General features: G+C 45.5%; 1 protein-coding gene and 1 long non-coding RNA gene across 4 annotated transcripts in view; one reads left to right on the forward strand and one right to left on the reverse strand.

The window, feature by feature from the left end:
- The window catches only part of LOC118090339 (uncharacterized), a 63,123-nt gene extending 58,941 nt beyond the window's left edge, over positions 1-4,182 (forward strand). For both annotated transcript variants that reach the window (XR_015951326.1, XR_015951325.1), the window contains exons 4-6: positions 814-870; positions 1,531-1,564; positions 4,050-4,182. This is a non-coding gene — a long non-coding RNA (uncharacterized LOC118090339). The remainder of the gene's footprint in view (positions 1-813; positions 871-1,530; positions 1,565-4,049) is intronic.
- The window catches only part of CTNND2 (catenin delta 2), a 466,576-nt gene that overhangs the window by 1,567 nt on the left and 450,401 nt on the right, over positions 1-14,608 (reverse strand). For both annotated transcript variants that reach the window (XM_088675087.1, XM_088675086.1), the window contains 2 exons: positions 9,524-9,652; positions 2,160-2,233 (listed from right to left, as the gene is read on the reverse strand). In XM_088675087.1, coding sequence (XP_088531213.1) covers positions 2,160-2,233; positions 9,524-9,652 — 203 coding nt within the window. The remainder of the gene's footprint in view (positions 1-2,159; positions 2,234-9,523; positions 9,653-14,608) is intronic.

The raw sequence follows: 14,608 nt of genomic DNA on the forward strand, positions 1-14,608 counted from the left end.
TGCAGCAAGGGTCGCCAATGTTTTTGGGGCTGTGGGAACATTTGCAAACCAGAGAAAGAATGGAAGAAAAAGGCTTTGGAAATGTCTCATGGTACATAGCATAAAGCTGATTCCCTTTCCCAGGCACTTCTCTGCTGTATCTTCCAAGCTTCAGTTAAAGCAGCATGAGAAATAAACTACCAATAGATAATTTTCAAAGTATTAAATTGGAAGATCATCAGAAGCTCAGCAAGATTTTGGCATCTACTGACCTTTGATGACAAGGAGCTAACTTCCTACATTGTGCTCCCTGCCTCACATATTTAGGCAGCAATTGAAATTAGTGGTACCTTGGGTTACAAACAGAATGAATTAATTCTGGAAGTCCATTCTTAACCCGAAGCGTTTTTAACCCAAGGTGCGCATGCCCTACATAGGACTCCCGCAACCATGGAAGCGGATTGCGTTCATATCCCGGGGCAAAGTTAGTAACCCGAAGCGTTTGTAAGCAGGACTGTTGGTAACCCGAGGTACCAATGTACTGAACTTTTGAGTCCGGAGCACTTACTAAAGAAGTCTAGAAGCAGGCACACCGACACACAAATATGATCCCTTCTTTTCAGCAGACACAAAAGACACTTCTTTTTTGCTCTGTTTTTAATGACAACAGATGTATCCCCTGATCTCATGATTCTGCTGATCTATACTGCTGGTATGATTGATGGTATTATCTTGTTTTAATGTATTTTTGTGCAGTTGTAATTTAATCTGTTGCCCAAAAAGTGGAATACAAATAAATGTCTAATAATAACAACAACTATTATTTTCCCCTAGGCTTCAATTTTGAGAAGCTCTTTTGGTCTAAGATGTTTAACAGAGTGCAAGCCAGAGGTAAGGATACTTTTTGGTATTTGACTGGGGTAAAATATTGTTCATTCCATACAGAATGCCAGAAAAAGAAATTGGATTGAAAATGTGCACTCTGTCTGCACTCTGGTGTGTAAGATGCTGCGAGTCCAATGCAGAATCTCAGGCAGGAGGAATCATTGGCCTGACCTCTGGGTGTCACCCATGTAATGACCAGAGATTGTCAGAACACCATTAACCAGAAATTCTTCAAGTTTTGGCAGGGCATTCTGACATTTACTAATACATCTCAAGACTAAACAATATTGGCCAGATGTAATCCTTTTTCCTTAGCCTTCGGATGACATTTACTTATTGTTTATGATGGCAGATTGGTAAATTTCCCAAACAAGCATCATAACACAGATATTTGTGACATTTACTGATGCTGCTCAAAAAGAACATGGTCTTCAGCAACTGCTGAGTTTTACTCTCATTTCCATATTTGACTGGTATATGTTGGCATTTCCCAGGGCTAGATGGGAATAGTTAAGAATTGTGAAGAATTGTGAAGCGGAGAACTGTTCTTCAAATATTATGAATCCTATAGAATCCTTGCATGTATATTGTTAATACCCCTCCACGAAAAGCATTATCACCAATTGCTTGGATTGGAAAAAGTGATTATATATTTCCTTCTTGCAGGAACACTGCTGGAATAGTGGTGATAGAGACAAAGGTAGGAATAACTGAACTTTGCTTTCCTTATTTTTAAAGACTACAGTGGGACCTCGACTTACGAGTTCCTTGACATCCGACGATTTCAACTTACGAGCGGAAAAAGTGGCCGTGCGCTCACGATTTTTCCGACATCCGAACGGAAAACCCGTTCGCGGCTAGATGCGGTTTCCTCGACTTATGAGTTTTTCCGTTTCCAATGCATTCCTATGGGAAACCGCTTTTCCTATTGGAAACTCGACTTACGATGTTTTCGACCTACGAGAGTGCATTCGGAACGGATTAAATTCATAAGTCGAGGTCCCACTGTACATCATTATTATGCCCTCACTCCTGTGCTGGAACTAGTATAATACTACATTTATGGCATTGATTCTATATTATTTTCAAATGGCATTGATTCTATATTATTTTCAAATTACACTGTGTGAAAATCATGAGTGTTTAGGCCATCATTTTAATTTGAAAAATAAATCTGGCATTCTACCAAGAGTTTGCAACAGTTTCACAAAAATGCCCTCCCTATGATTCATATTTTCTTTATGTGTTAGATTCTGTTATGGCTCAAAAAACAATGAATTGCTCTGGCCACATACCTGGTTGTGTTTAATATCTTCAGCAGGTGCACCATAAGAATTTCTGTACAAAGTAGAGATTCCAGTGTTCTGAGCTGAAGATGAGAAGGGGGGAGAAAAGGGAATTGTGTTACCAAACAGAAAGCCAGCTAGTAGCAAGTGAAAAGGGTAATTCATGGTTTAAACAGGCAAGCATCATAATGCATTTCTTAGCAATCAGTTGCGCAGGCACATTGAAAACACTCTAGTTCTGGTGATGGCCCCATTTCAGTTAGGTTATTGCAGGACTGGAGCAGTCACAGAAAAGGGGAGTAAAGATGATGAAGGTTTTGGAGCATTTTCCTGTAAAGAAAGGCTAAGCATCTTAGGGCTTATTAGTTTAGGAAAAGGGGCACTAAAAGGGGAAATAACAGAGGTGAATAAAATAATCACTATGCTATGACAGAAGGGATTCCATTAATACGCCAGAACATGGAGTCACTCAATGAATTTGATTGTCAAGAGCTACAGGCCATCTATATTTGTTCACAGAACAGATATTATAGCATGTAGCTTTCATTACCACCTAATGCCTTATTATCTCCAGTAGGATTGAAACCCAAGAGTCAGGAACATCATAGCAATGTTAAAGTCTAAACTGCAAATTCACCATTTTGCATGTAAACAAACCACTTGTGGTCATATAGAACTTGGCTTTTAAAATAGCATGTGAATCACTTATAAACACAAAGGTTGTGATTGTTTCCTGTGTGGGCACAGCACTCTGAAGGTGAAGGATCAACCCCGAAAATCCTGGGTGTGCTTATTTCCTAGCTGCTTATAGCGCAAAATTGCTGCCCTATCAGAGGAAGACAGTGATGATAAGAGGGCAGTAGGAATGAATGCACTCTTGTAGGCAGCCTCGTTCCAAGTGCTTCAGGGCTTTGTAAGTCAAAACCAAAACCTTGAACATGGTTCAGTAGTTGGCAGGCAATGCAATTTAAAAGTGTTGCAGCATGCATGTAGTAAAGCACCCCAGTGAGTAGCACAGCCGTTGCATTTTGCAGCAGCTGCGGTTTCCTGACCAATGCCAAGGGCAGCATGTTACAGTAGTCCAAGCTTGAGGTTACCAATGCATGAGTCACAGTGGGCAGACTATCCCTTTGCTGAATGGGTCCTGGTCTTTCCATGTGGCAAAGTCAGACAAGTGTAACATTAGCTGCTTTTTAGCTTTCTGAGATCTTTATCTGGAAGTCATGCTGGGTTCATTCTTCCTCCTCCTTTGCGAGGCCACTTTATGTGGAGGCCTGATTAAAAAGCTCTTTAAAAAAATCGGACACAGGTGTTGTAGTTTTGATTTTTGTAAGGAGGGACTTGATAATAGAGATTGCCAAGTGAAGCTGAATTTTAAAAAAAGGCTGGTGACATGGGAGAGGCTGTATATCTGAACACATAATATACGTAGTATTGGAACCAAATCTTGTTACTGGTGGGGATGAAATGGAAAACTCAGGGTTCTCGCCCCACTCTTTAGTCCAGATTCCTTCAAGTGTCAGACCAGGGAGTAATAGGCTCATTCCAACAGGGAACTCTTGTTGCTGCTTTCTTCCATCATCTCCCTTTCCTGCTAGCACTTATTCAGAGGCAGGATATGTGCACATGTGTTCGATATCTTTATGCTATTGGAAAACATATATCTGTACATGCAACACAATCTGGAAGAAGACCAGTGTACAATATCTGGCCAGGGGGGATTTAAAAAAAAAGCCCACAAAGCTGTAATTTTGTAGTAAGTTTTATTGAACTGTTGTTAAGATTGGCTGAGCCTGTTTTGTTTTCATGCCTGTTGAGGTTCTTTTTCAAGGTGATGTACACATTTCATACACAAAGAGAATATGTTTTTCTTTCATTTATTCTTCCCTTTCTCTTCAGACGAGGCTTCATTTGATGTGGTAACAACGTGCCCTGAGCTCAGCTGAGGTAACCTGGAAAAGCAAATAAGACTTGTGATCTCTGTTGTCAATCAGATAATGCAAACTGTTGTAGATCAATTATTTTTGGCTTTGTTGTCTAAGCTTATCGCTCATGAAGTGCTGAATATGACAGGGCAGCAATGAGGCTATTGCTTCTGTATATTTGTGCCCAATTAAAACAAGCGAGTGTAGAGGAGGCATAGAGAAAATTGCAAGCAAAATAGGGGGGGGGGGTTGTTTGGTGGTCAAATATGTACAGTATGAAGAAGCACTGGTGTAGCAGTCAAGATGAAAAAGCCAAAGTAGATACAGTGCAATAAACTTGTTCTGCCTTTACTAGAAGTTGCTTACAGTGGTGCCTCGCTTAACGAATGCCCTGCTAGACGAATGGATTTTGCGATCGGAGCTATGGCCGCCGCTTCGTCTTGCGAAGCGTGGCCATAGAAAAACAAACCTCCGACTGCAAAGTCCAGCGTGCAGCGAAAAATTGCCAGGGCTTTTTGCCGCCTGCCTTCCCCTTGGCTTGGGGAAGGCAGGCGGCAAAACACCCCCACACCGCTGTACTTCGGCTCCGGGGTTCAGAGCCGAAGAGCGGCGGTGCGGGGGCTGCGAAGGCAAGCAGCTGTGTGCCAGGTGGCTGGGGGAAAGCAGCCCCCGCACTGTCGCACTTCGGCTCCGTCCCCCTGAGCCGAAGTGCAGCGGTGCGGGGGCTTTTCGCTTTCACACCGCCGGGCTTCGGCTCCAGGGGACGGAGCCGAAGGACGGCAGTGCAAAAGCCCCTGCACAGCCGTGGGCTTTTTGCCGCCGCACTTCGGATCTGTCGGGCGGGGGGAGGGAGGAACGGAGGATCCAATGGTCCTCTGTTCCTCCCCCCCCCCGCCCGACAGAGCCAAAGGCCAGATCTGCGGGCGGCGGGACAGATCTGCCGCCCGACAGATCCGGCAACCCCGGGATCTGTGCTTTGTGTCGGTGGTGGTGGGGAGAGGAACGAACGGGAAGGGCTGCTTTCTCCCCGTTCGTTTCTCTCCCCTCATCCCGGGACCTGTCCTTTCTGTCGTCGGCGGGAGGAGAGGAACGAAGGAGGAGAAAGGGCTGCTTTCTCCCCGTTCGTTCCTATCCCCTCACCGTAGACAGCAAGGAGAGCTGCGGGGCTGTTGCCGCCTGTCTCCCTGCCTTCCAGGGAGCCAAGCGAGCAAGCGCCGCCAGTCCCCGGAGCCCATAGGAACGCATTAATTAACTTTTAATGCGTTCCTATGGGAAACGGTGCCTCGCAAGACGAATTTTTCATTGGACAAATTGACTGTCGGAACGAATTAAATTTGTCTAGCGAGGCACCACTGTAATATTTAATTGCATGAAATTTATACACTGCTCGAGTGTAAAAAAAAATGCCCTTAAAGCAGTTTACAAAAGGTGTAAATTTTTATTGATCCCATTAATACAGTGGTGCCTCGCTAGACGAAATTAATTTGTTCCACGGGTCAATTCGTGTAACGAATTTTTCATCTACTGAGTCGCGGTTTCCTATAGGAATGCATTGAAACTTAATTAATGCGTTCCTATGGGCTCCGGGGGACTGGCGGTGGAGCTTGCTCTCTTGGCTCGGGGAAGGGCTGACTGCCTTCCCTGAGCCAAGAGAGCAAGCGCTGCCACTGCCAGTCCCCGAGCCAAAGCGCGAGGAACACAGCGGGGATGGGACAGGGCTTGAGAAGCCTCGTCCTCTCCCTGCTGTGTGACAGGCGGCAGCGGGGGGGGGGAAGCGGAGGAAAGATCCTGTGCTTTCTCCCTACCCCGCCTGCGTTTCGGCTTCCTCGGCGAAGGCAAGCAGACAGACTGCTTGCCTTCGCCGAGGAAGTGCCGTCTCATGCCGGCAGTGCGCGGTGAGGCGCAAGGGGGGAGAAGCGCTTCTCTCCCCCACCGCCTCGTCGTGCACCTCCAGCATGAGACGGGGCTTCAAAGAAGGCCTCCGAAGCCCCGTCTCATGCCGCCGGTGCGTGGCGAGGCGGCGGGGGAGAGACGCGCTTCTGCCGCCTCCCGCCTGTCTTCCCTAGCTGTGCGCGGCGGCTCCGGAGCCGAATCGCGGCGGGCGCTGCTCCGCCTGTCTTCCTGAGCCAAGAGGAAGACAGGCAGGGGCAGCCGCCGCTCCGCCGCGTTTCAGCTCTGTCCCCCCTGGCAAAGGAAGATCAGCTGTCAGCTTCCCGCACTGACAGCTGATCTTCCTTTGCCGCTTAGAAAATCTTGCGAATGCCTTGCGCAACGCAAAACTCTTTTGTGTAGTGAGTTTTTCGTTGTGCGAGGCATTCGTAAAGCGAGGCACCACTGTACTTTGAAACAAAAAGTTAAAATTAAAATTCACAACGGCATTTCTAGCAGGCACCAAAAAGAAAATCTGTAGCCAGGGAGTTTCAAATAAGCTTGAATGTGCTGCACTTCCTATAAAGTCTTGATATAAAGTTGGGGTTGGTGTGACAAGCACAGAGAGTGCAATGAAATTGAGTGTTTGTGGGGGGGGGGGGGAGGCTCGGTTAATTTCATTGTTGTACATTGACAATAAAGGTATTATTATTAAATATATTTGTATGGCCTTCCATGTTACCAAATTAGATCCTGACAAGCAAGATGTCTTTCGCCTGTCCTCCAAAATCCAGGCATGAACTTTAGAGACAAAGCACAAATGTCAGCTGAGTCCAACATTAGGCCTGCTTCACAGGTTAAGTTTTGGGGGGAACATAAGTTTGAATGTGCAAAAGTTGCATTATACAGATACTGGAATTGCCATTAGTAATGTGTGAAGTGATGACCCTCACTTGGTCTCAAACACTGCAATCCAACACTAAAAGCACAATACCTTGTCAGAATGTGGAAGCTGCCTTTTGCCTGGTTCGTCACGAATTCTTGATGGATCAGAATTTAGTGAGGAGTGAAGGATCCCATGTTCCACGCTGGCTATGCTACAGAATCATAGCTTTTGTACAGTTTGTTTTATCTTTTGGCTCCGTTAGATGAAATCCTGGTGAAAACCTGAAGGATTTGGTGACCAGTAGTAGCAAATTGTGTTAGATCCTAAATGTAACAGAATTGCTGCTGAATGAGACGTTTAGAATGGCAGCAGCTCCCGATTCCTGGTACCATTCAGAATCTCAGCAAGGAAAGGAAATACCAAGTACCACAGTCTAGAGGTTCTGTAGATTTCAAGTCCAATGCTATGATGGAGGAATTCTTAGAAAATTAAGAAAGAGCCAGATGGAATCCTTTCCACTGTCTAGTTCCTTTTGTGTAATGTAGGGTTTCTCTATCATCCCATACTATTTCCCATTCTTTCCTAGGTAGATTGCCATTGGGCTTGCCAACCCATAATTTATTCTCTTCCCCCTGACATCCCTTGCAGCCCTTTCTCTCCCACCTCCTCACACTCACTCTCAATCCTTTCTTCCCTGCCCTTTGGTCTCTTTCTGCATCTGTGCAGCCTCTCCCGCAAATTCCCTTGGATCTTTCCCCTGACCCTCCAAGCATCCTGACTTTTTGAAGCTGCAGTGATCCTGGGAGGCAAAGACATTACTCTCCTCCAAGCCCAGTGCTGTGATGGGGAGGGAGGCCATTTAAAGTGGCCTAGTGCGCCTGATATGGCCTGTGGTTTACCACCTCTGGAATTAAATATTACGAATGCTTATTATTTACTTATACATACAATTTTCCACCTGTTCTCTCAGTGTAGCTGAGCCTCCCTCCACCTCACCATGCTTGTATGTTTCACACTTGGAAATGAAGGGGGAGGGAGCTCACTTCAACAGCCGTTTCAATAAAGTGAAAAATGAACAGCTCTAAGTTTAAACAGGTTCTGTGCACAATGAAAAATATCCATGGACGCTGCAACAACACATTTCCACCTCTCTGTTGCCCTCTGGTTAGTGTAGGGACTTGCTACAAAGACAAAATTGTGCCTGTAGTGGGGAATGGAAGGTGAGCAGCCACTGTGCAAGGTGTCACAATTGGACATGCTTCGGCATGATAGCAGCACAAGCCCAGCAAGTGCTTAGCTTGGCAGATGGGTAGGTGCTGGGAGGGGAGAATGTCACCAAGCTGAGGCCGAGGCAGATTTGTCCCAGCTATCTATGGCCACCTCCAGTTGTATGGTTTTAAATCCTCCCAAATTAAAGGAATAGTCAACATGCCCAAGGCCTCTTAAGATGTCCCCTTCACAAGTGTCCCTGTTCAGGATTCCGTCAAGTCGGCTAATGCCTCCCTCTTCTGTGTGCATTTGGACAATAATTTCATTTTTAGCATGCGGTAAGTTTGCTCTCTGTCTAAGCCCAAATCCGAGTTGGATGGGTGGGGCATAACCAGAATGAGTGGCCAAGCCTACAATCTCTCTCCCTTTCAAGTTATTTTGCCAACCATTTCCCACAACTGGCAGAAAGCGCCAAATTTAGGCAACAGTTCCCAACAGCAGACTCGGGTGAGATAGTTCTCTCCCAAATCCACTAATGCACTTTATTGCCTCCCCTCACAGCCCCCTAGTGAAAATGGGGGGGGGACATGAAACATTCCTCTAGGTTGGGGTGCAGAGGCTTTCTGGCTCTATGGCCCAGATCTTCCTGCTCTGCCCAGAATAATCTGGCCTCTGCTTGAGAGGAGTGGCAGCTCTTTCGGAAAGCAACACAAACATCCAAGTCTTAAATATCCAGTAGCTAACACCAATGAATAATTAAGCTGATTCCTCAAAGGTTTGGAGGAATGAGATATTTTTCACTGAGGTGTGCCTAAAGAGAGTAGAAAAAAATTATACTCCCTAAGGATAAAACTGATAAAAAGATATAAATGAAGTTCTGGTGATTAGAGTACTCAACTGATGCATGGTTATTCCAATTTCTGCTAAGCCATATAATATTCATGCAAAAGCTGTAGCTAGAGATCACGACATGTGCTCATCTAGGGTTACACCACAAAGCCAAAATGTGTAGTGCAAGTCACGTCTCTGCCCTTCTGTTTTGGGGGTGGGGGATGTTATAAAACCAGATAAAACCTCTTTTCCCCATGGAAGAAAAAATACTATTAGAATGCAAGCTTCTCTCCTATACGCAGCTTTATCACTGAATTAAACATCATGCTGCAGGAACAGAAATCATAATTTCCTATCTAACCCAGCAATGCTTTATTGCTTGCAGCTACACTACAGACCTCTTTAAATGTATGGCACATACAAAATATATGGGCTTAAATTATGGCCACTAGTAATATCGCAAGTACAAGGAAATGTCAGCTGGAGCTCAAATTGCAGCATAATGATAAACAATACAAATACACATCTACATTTGGGAGGGACTCTAAAGATGCTCCGCAAACCTTAAAGCCTGCAAAGGTGTTGCATACAGGTATATGCAATATTTTTGCTTCAATTGTTTTTGAATATATAATATGTGACATCTGCCTCACCTGTCATTGCGTCTTTCCTAGAAGTGTGCTCTCCTTTATTTCCATAAGTAGCATTTGTTCCGGTTGACTCGTAGTCTGTTTTTCTTTCTTTTAAAGTGATCATTTCCCGAGGTGAGGCTGGGGCACTTGCTAGCAAACAAAAACAAATTTGGATTTTTAACCTCTCTCATCACACAAGTACATAAAAAAAAACCTACCGCCAGTATAAATACATAAACAGACACAAATTCTTAGGAATGCTGCTACTTCAACCACTTAATAACAACCTTATATGCATAAGCATTAAGGATAATCCATTTTGATAGAAAGGCTGGAATTGTTTAGCTCATGTGAAGCAACCAGAAGGTATTTGAAAACCTGAAGCATCTGGGCAAATGAAAAGCAGTTAAATTTAACAATTGTTGCTCACGGAGACTGGAATTCAACGTATTCAAATACCGATACACAAGATACCAAGAAAAAGGCTATCTAGACATCGTACGGAAGTTGTGACCATTTAGCATAGCTGGAGATGTCAGTTTCCTCTGTTACAGAAATTATGAACTCTCTCAGCAATAAAGTAAATGTAAACAGTTCTTGGTTGCTGTAGGAATAAATACTTTCTTTATGTTTATCAAGTTATGAATACAAGTAACATCCCAGTGCAGACTCTCTATTATCCTGTCATGCTTAATCTCAAGCCACCCAAGATTTCCCAATCTACAGGTAAATTTGCAGGGTTACATGAAGCCAATAGCGTAACACAAAACTAATTAAACAAATTATGTAGAATGCAATTGTGTTCTTCAATATTTTAACCATTTTTTTTTTACATCAGAGGCTTACTTTAGCCCTATTTGAGGTTCTATCACCTCCAAATCGTGTGAGGGACAATGGGGGTGCACATCCAAATCCTGCCCCTTTGGGTCCATAACATTTCCCCTGCTTATCTCTCTCTCTCCATGAGCTGAGCCATACATTTCTAAGTGGGGAGACACATGTACACAAAGCCAGCCAACAAATGCATGACAATGGGGGACCTCTGTAGCACACACAATGAAAGCACAGCATTCTCATGCCTTCAGTGGCAGAGCCATCAACAACCCAGGTAGTGCCTAGGCATTCCTCCAAACAGGGGTTTGGATTCCCTTATGCTCCTCACGAGCACAACAAACAACAGCAAGGGAGGAAAGTCCACACAACAGATAGTTCCCTGGGCACAACACATAGTTCCCTGAGCTCTTGGTGCCTTCTGCACCAAGAGCTCAGAAATCCACCCTTGGGTTCGAAAGAAGCAACCAACCAAAGGAAGGGACCAGACAGGCAACAAGGGTGGCAGACACACATTTGGGTGACTCCATGGGGCAGTGATGGCCAAACTTGGCCCTCCAGCTGTTTTGGGACTACAGTTCCCATCATCCCTGACCACTGGTCCTGTTAGCTAGGGATGATGGGAGTTGTAGTCCCAAAACAGCTCCTCACTGCCATAGGGCATGGCGTTGGGAAGCAGCGGAAAGGATTCCAAGCATACACTAAGGGGGAAATAATGCTTTCACTTACCTTTGGCATTGCTTAAAAATGTGATGTCGGGGCCAAAAGAGGATGCTCCTGGGATTCAAACCCACACTGCAAAATGCCACAGAGCTGTTCCCTAACCACTCAAGAACAGCAGCAAACAATCCTCCCACCCAAAACCCAGAGGCACCAAAAGGCACATATTTCTGTCCCCTGCCCTAACACACAGACACAATGAACACAGGTATTGCAGAGACAGCTCACATTTTACACACTGAGGCTCCAGGTTAAAATTCAGCACCATACTAGGAAAAGCAGAGAGAGGAGAACACGATGGCTTACCTAAGCCAATCAGGAAGGAGCACTACATGGGCCAATCACTGGCAACCCATGTGATCAGTCTCCCCCCTTTCACCACAATATGTTGCCTCACACCTTACCTAGCAAGGCTAGCCAGTCAACAAGATTAAATCACCCTCCCCCTCCTCACCCCCAATACACCCTAACAGCAGCACCAACCCCACCTTGTGCACCCCCTCGCAGTCTAGAGTACCTGAACAAATACAGAGAGGCAAGGCTGCTGAGCTCCTCCAACTCCCAGCTCACTGCCTTCAGAGACTCATCCTGCAGCCTGCTGAAGGCATACCATTAGGCTGGGGTCAGGGAGGAGACCCATCTGCCACTCACTAGCAATGAAGAAGCAATACGTATGGTAGAGTCAAAGTCTTTATTGAAGAGATCCTGAAGAGATCCTGAAACAGAAGGCAGTGTGTATGGTTGCCATCCAGCCCCTCCAGCAGGGCTCCTGTGTGTTGGACAGTGGCTTTGCAGAGCAGTTGCCGCCGAGTCTCTTAACGGCACCCAAACCACATCAGGAAAACCACCTGTTGCACTATTGGCTGTCATGGAGCCTGCGAGGGTGAAGGTGCCTCCCTGGAGGAAGCAGGTCAGCAGCCCTACAGGAGAACGGCTGGGAGCATCTTGCTTCCTGCTGTTGGTCAGACTGGGGCTCCCTTTTGTTTCGTGTGGATCAGGGTGCAACCTATACCTGTGGGAGAGCCTGCAGAGAGGACACCAAAAGAGAGAGTGAACAATGAGCAAGAGGCAGCAGCTGGAACAGACACTCCCTCACGCTGCATGTGCGGTGAGGATTTATGCATTCACAGTGAGAGTGCGAGAGAGGTGCCTATGGAGTACAGTGCCTGTGATTATGCATCAATAGCCCACCTGACATGGCAGTGGGGGAGAGACTGCAGAGACTGTGAATCTACTCACTTTTTCTCCTTTTTTTGGGGGGGGGGTGTCCAATAAAACTTCGTATGTTTGATGACAGCTTGCTCTGCTCCTTGCACCTGGGCTGTGATCCTGTAAGACAAATGTGCTTGTGAGGGTTTGGCCAACTGTGGGAATGGTTGAAGTAGACTTTTGCCAACAAGCAGATTACAGGAATGTGACGAAGAGGACTTCCCCACCATCTGGGGAGCAGTGGAAGAGTATTAGAAAAGACCATTCAAACAAGACAAAGCATTCACATTATTTCAAGGTAGGTTATGAAATGAATGGCAATGAAGTGTTTGAGAGAGAGAAATTCATGGGAGCTGCACTTTGAAGAATGAGTTTTCCATTTCCTTTGCTTACCTCTGTGGGGTGCTCTGCCCTGGCAGTCTCAGATGTTGGACTGAAGTTTGCTGTTGGGTGCTTGTTTCTGAAGTCCCAAAGTGAGGTACCTGTTAGGATTCTAGGTAGACAAGTGTTAACAACGTGCTCAAGTTCCTACATGTGTGTTGTGAGACCAGGTTTTGTGCAAAGTGTGCACAGTGCCTTTTCACAAAGCCCCCGCCCCCCGTAAGCTTCAAGTGTGCACAGTATGTGGGGCCAGAGACCCATAGTCCAACGTTGCATGCCTTGTCATCTAAATTATGAACTCTGTGTGTGTGATTACTTAATACTTGAGCTATGCTGTGACTGGGAGCCAAGTTGTACCACATCCTGTGCTTGGTCATGTGTCATGGATAGGGTAATCAGCAATGCAAGAGTGGCTATTTTTAAAATCCCCCTCCTCCCTTTGACAGGAGGGAACGGAGGGAAATTATTTGACCTAGGACTGGAGTGGTGTGAAGTTGTGTCATTAAGAATGTATCTTGCAAGACCAACGATATTTCCCTGTTTGAAAGTCTGGTAGATCATGGGAATGCATTTCAGCAAACCATCTCACAAGGTCTCCCATAATATCCTTGTTGATAAAGTGGTAAAATGTGGGCTGGATGAATCTTAGGATGGAGGTGGGTTGGGGGGGGAGGGAGAAACCTGGCTTGGCAGTAATACATGTGAAAATGATCTAGGTGTCTTAGTTCAGTGGTCCTCAACCTTGGGCCTCCAGATGTTTTTGGCCTACAACTCCCATGATCCCTAGCTAGCAGGACCAGTGGTCAGGGATGATGGGAACTGTAGTCTCAAAACATCTGGAGGCCCAAGGTTGAGGACCACTGTCTTAGTTGATCAGGAGCTGAATACATGAAGCAGCAGTGCAATGTGGTTGCTAAAAATAAATAAAAGCTAATACATTTTTAGGCTGCATCAATAGAAGCACAGTATTCAGATCATGGAAAGTAAATAGCTAAGCTCTATTCCAGGCATAGGCAAACTCAGCCCTCCAGATGTTTTGGGACTACAACTCCCATCATCCCTAGCTAACAGGACCAGTGGTCAGGGATGATGGGAGTTGTAGTCCCAAAACATCTGCAGGGCCGAGTTTGCCTATGCCTGCTCTATTCCGTAATGATCAGGTCACATCTGGAATACTGTGTCCAATTCTGGGTACCATATTTAAGAGACACACTAACAAACTGGGTCATGTGATCTGCAGACAAGGTCCTATGAGGAATGGTTAAATGAGCTTGGCATGTTGAACCTGGAGAAGAGAAGATTAAGGCATGACAGTGACCTTCAAATATCTGAAGGGCTGTCATGCAAAAGACAGAACAAACTTGTTCTCTATTGTTCCAGAGGAAAAGACTAGAAACTGCAGGGAAGCAGATTTCAACCAAACATTAGGAGACAATTCCTGATGGCAGCAGCTGTCTGACAGCGGAACAGATGACCTTTGGAGGTGGTGGCCTCTCTTTCACTGGAGGCTGGACAGCCAGCTGTCAGGCATGCTATAGTTGCATCTTGCACTTCAGACCCTACATTGAGCAGGGAGTTGGCCTCCAAGGATCCTGTGAATTCTATGATAATGAACTGCAACTACAAGCAGGAACAGGGTAGTTGTGGTCCACCAAATGTTGCTGGGACTACAACTCCCATAATTCCTGACTGTTCTTCCGATAGAAGTTGGAGTAAAAAGTTGTCGCAAGCTCTCTCCATCCATGATGTAAAGAGAAATTAATAATATGGTACCAAAAGCAACGGAAGTAGCAAACCAGTTGCAATCCTCATTTCTGCACTAGACCGCCCAGGTGATCATACAACTTTCCTGTTAACCTAATTCACTACACTTGGGTTCATTTTCTTTCTTCTCTGGCCAAGACAGCAATTATATTTTGTTCAAATAACACCCTATTCCTGCTGAAACTGCAATAGGACAGCCGT

The sequence above is a fragment of the Zootoca vivipara genome, chromosome 8, assembly GCF_965207765.1.
Source record: "Zootoca vivipara chromosome 8, rZooViv2.hap1.1, whole genome shotgun sequence".
Lineage (NCBI taxonomy): Eukaryota > Metazoa > Chordata > Lepidosauria > Squamata > Lacertidae > Zootoca > Zootoca vivipara.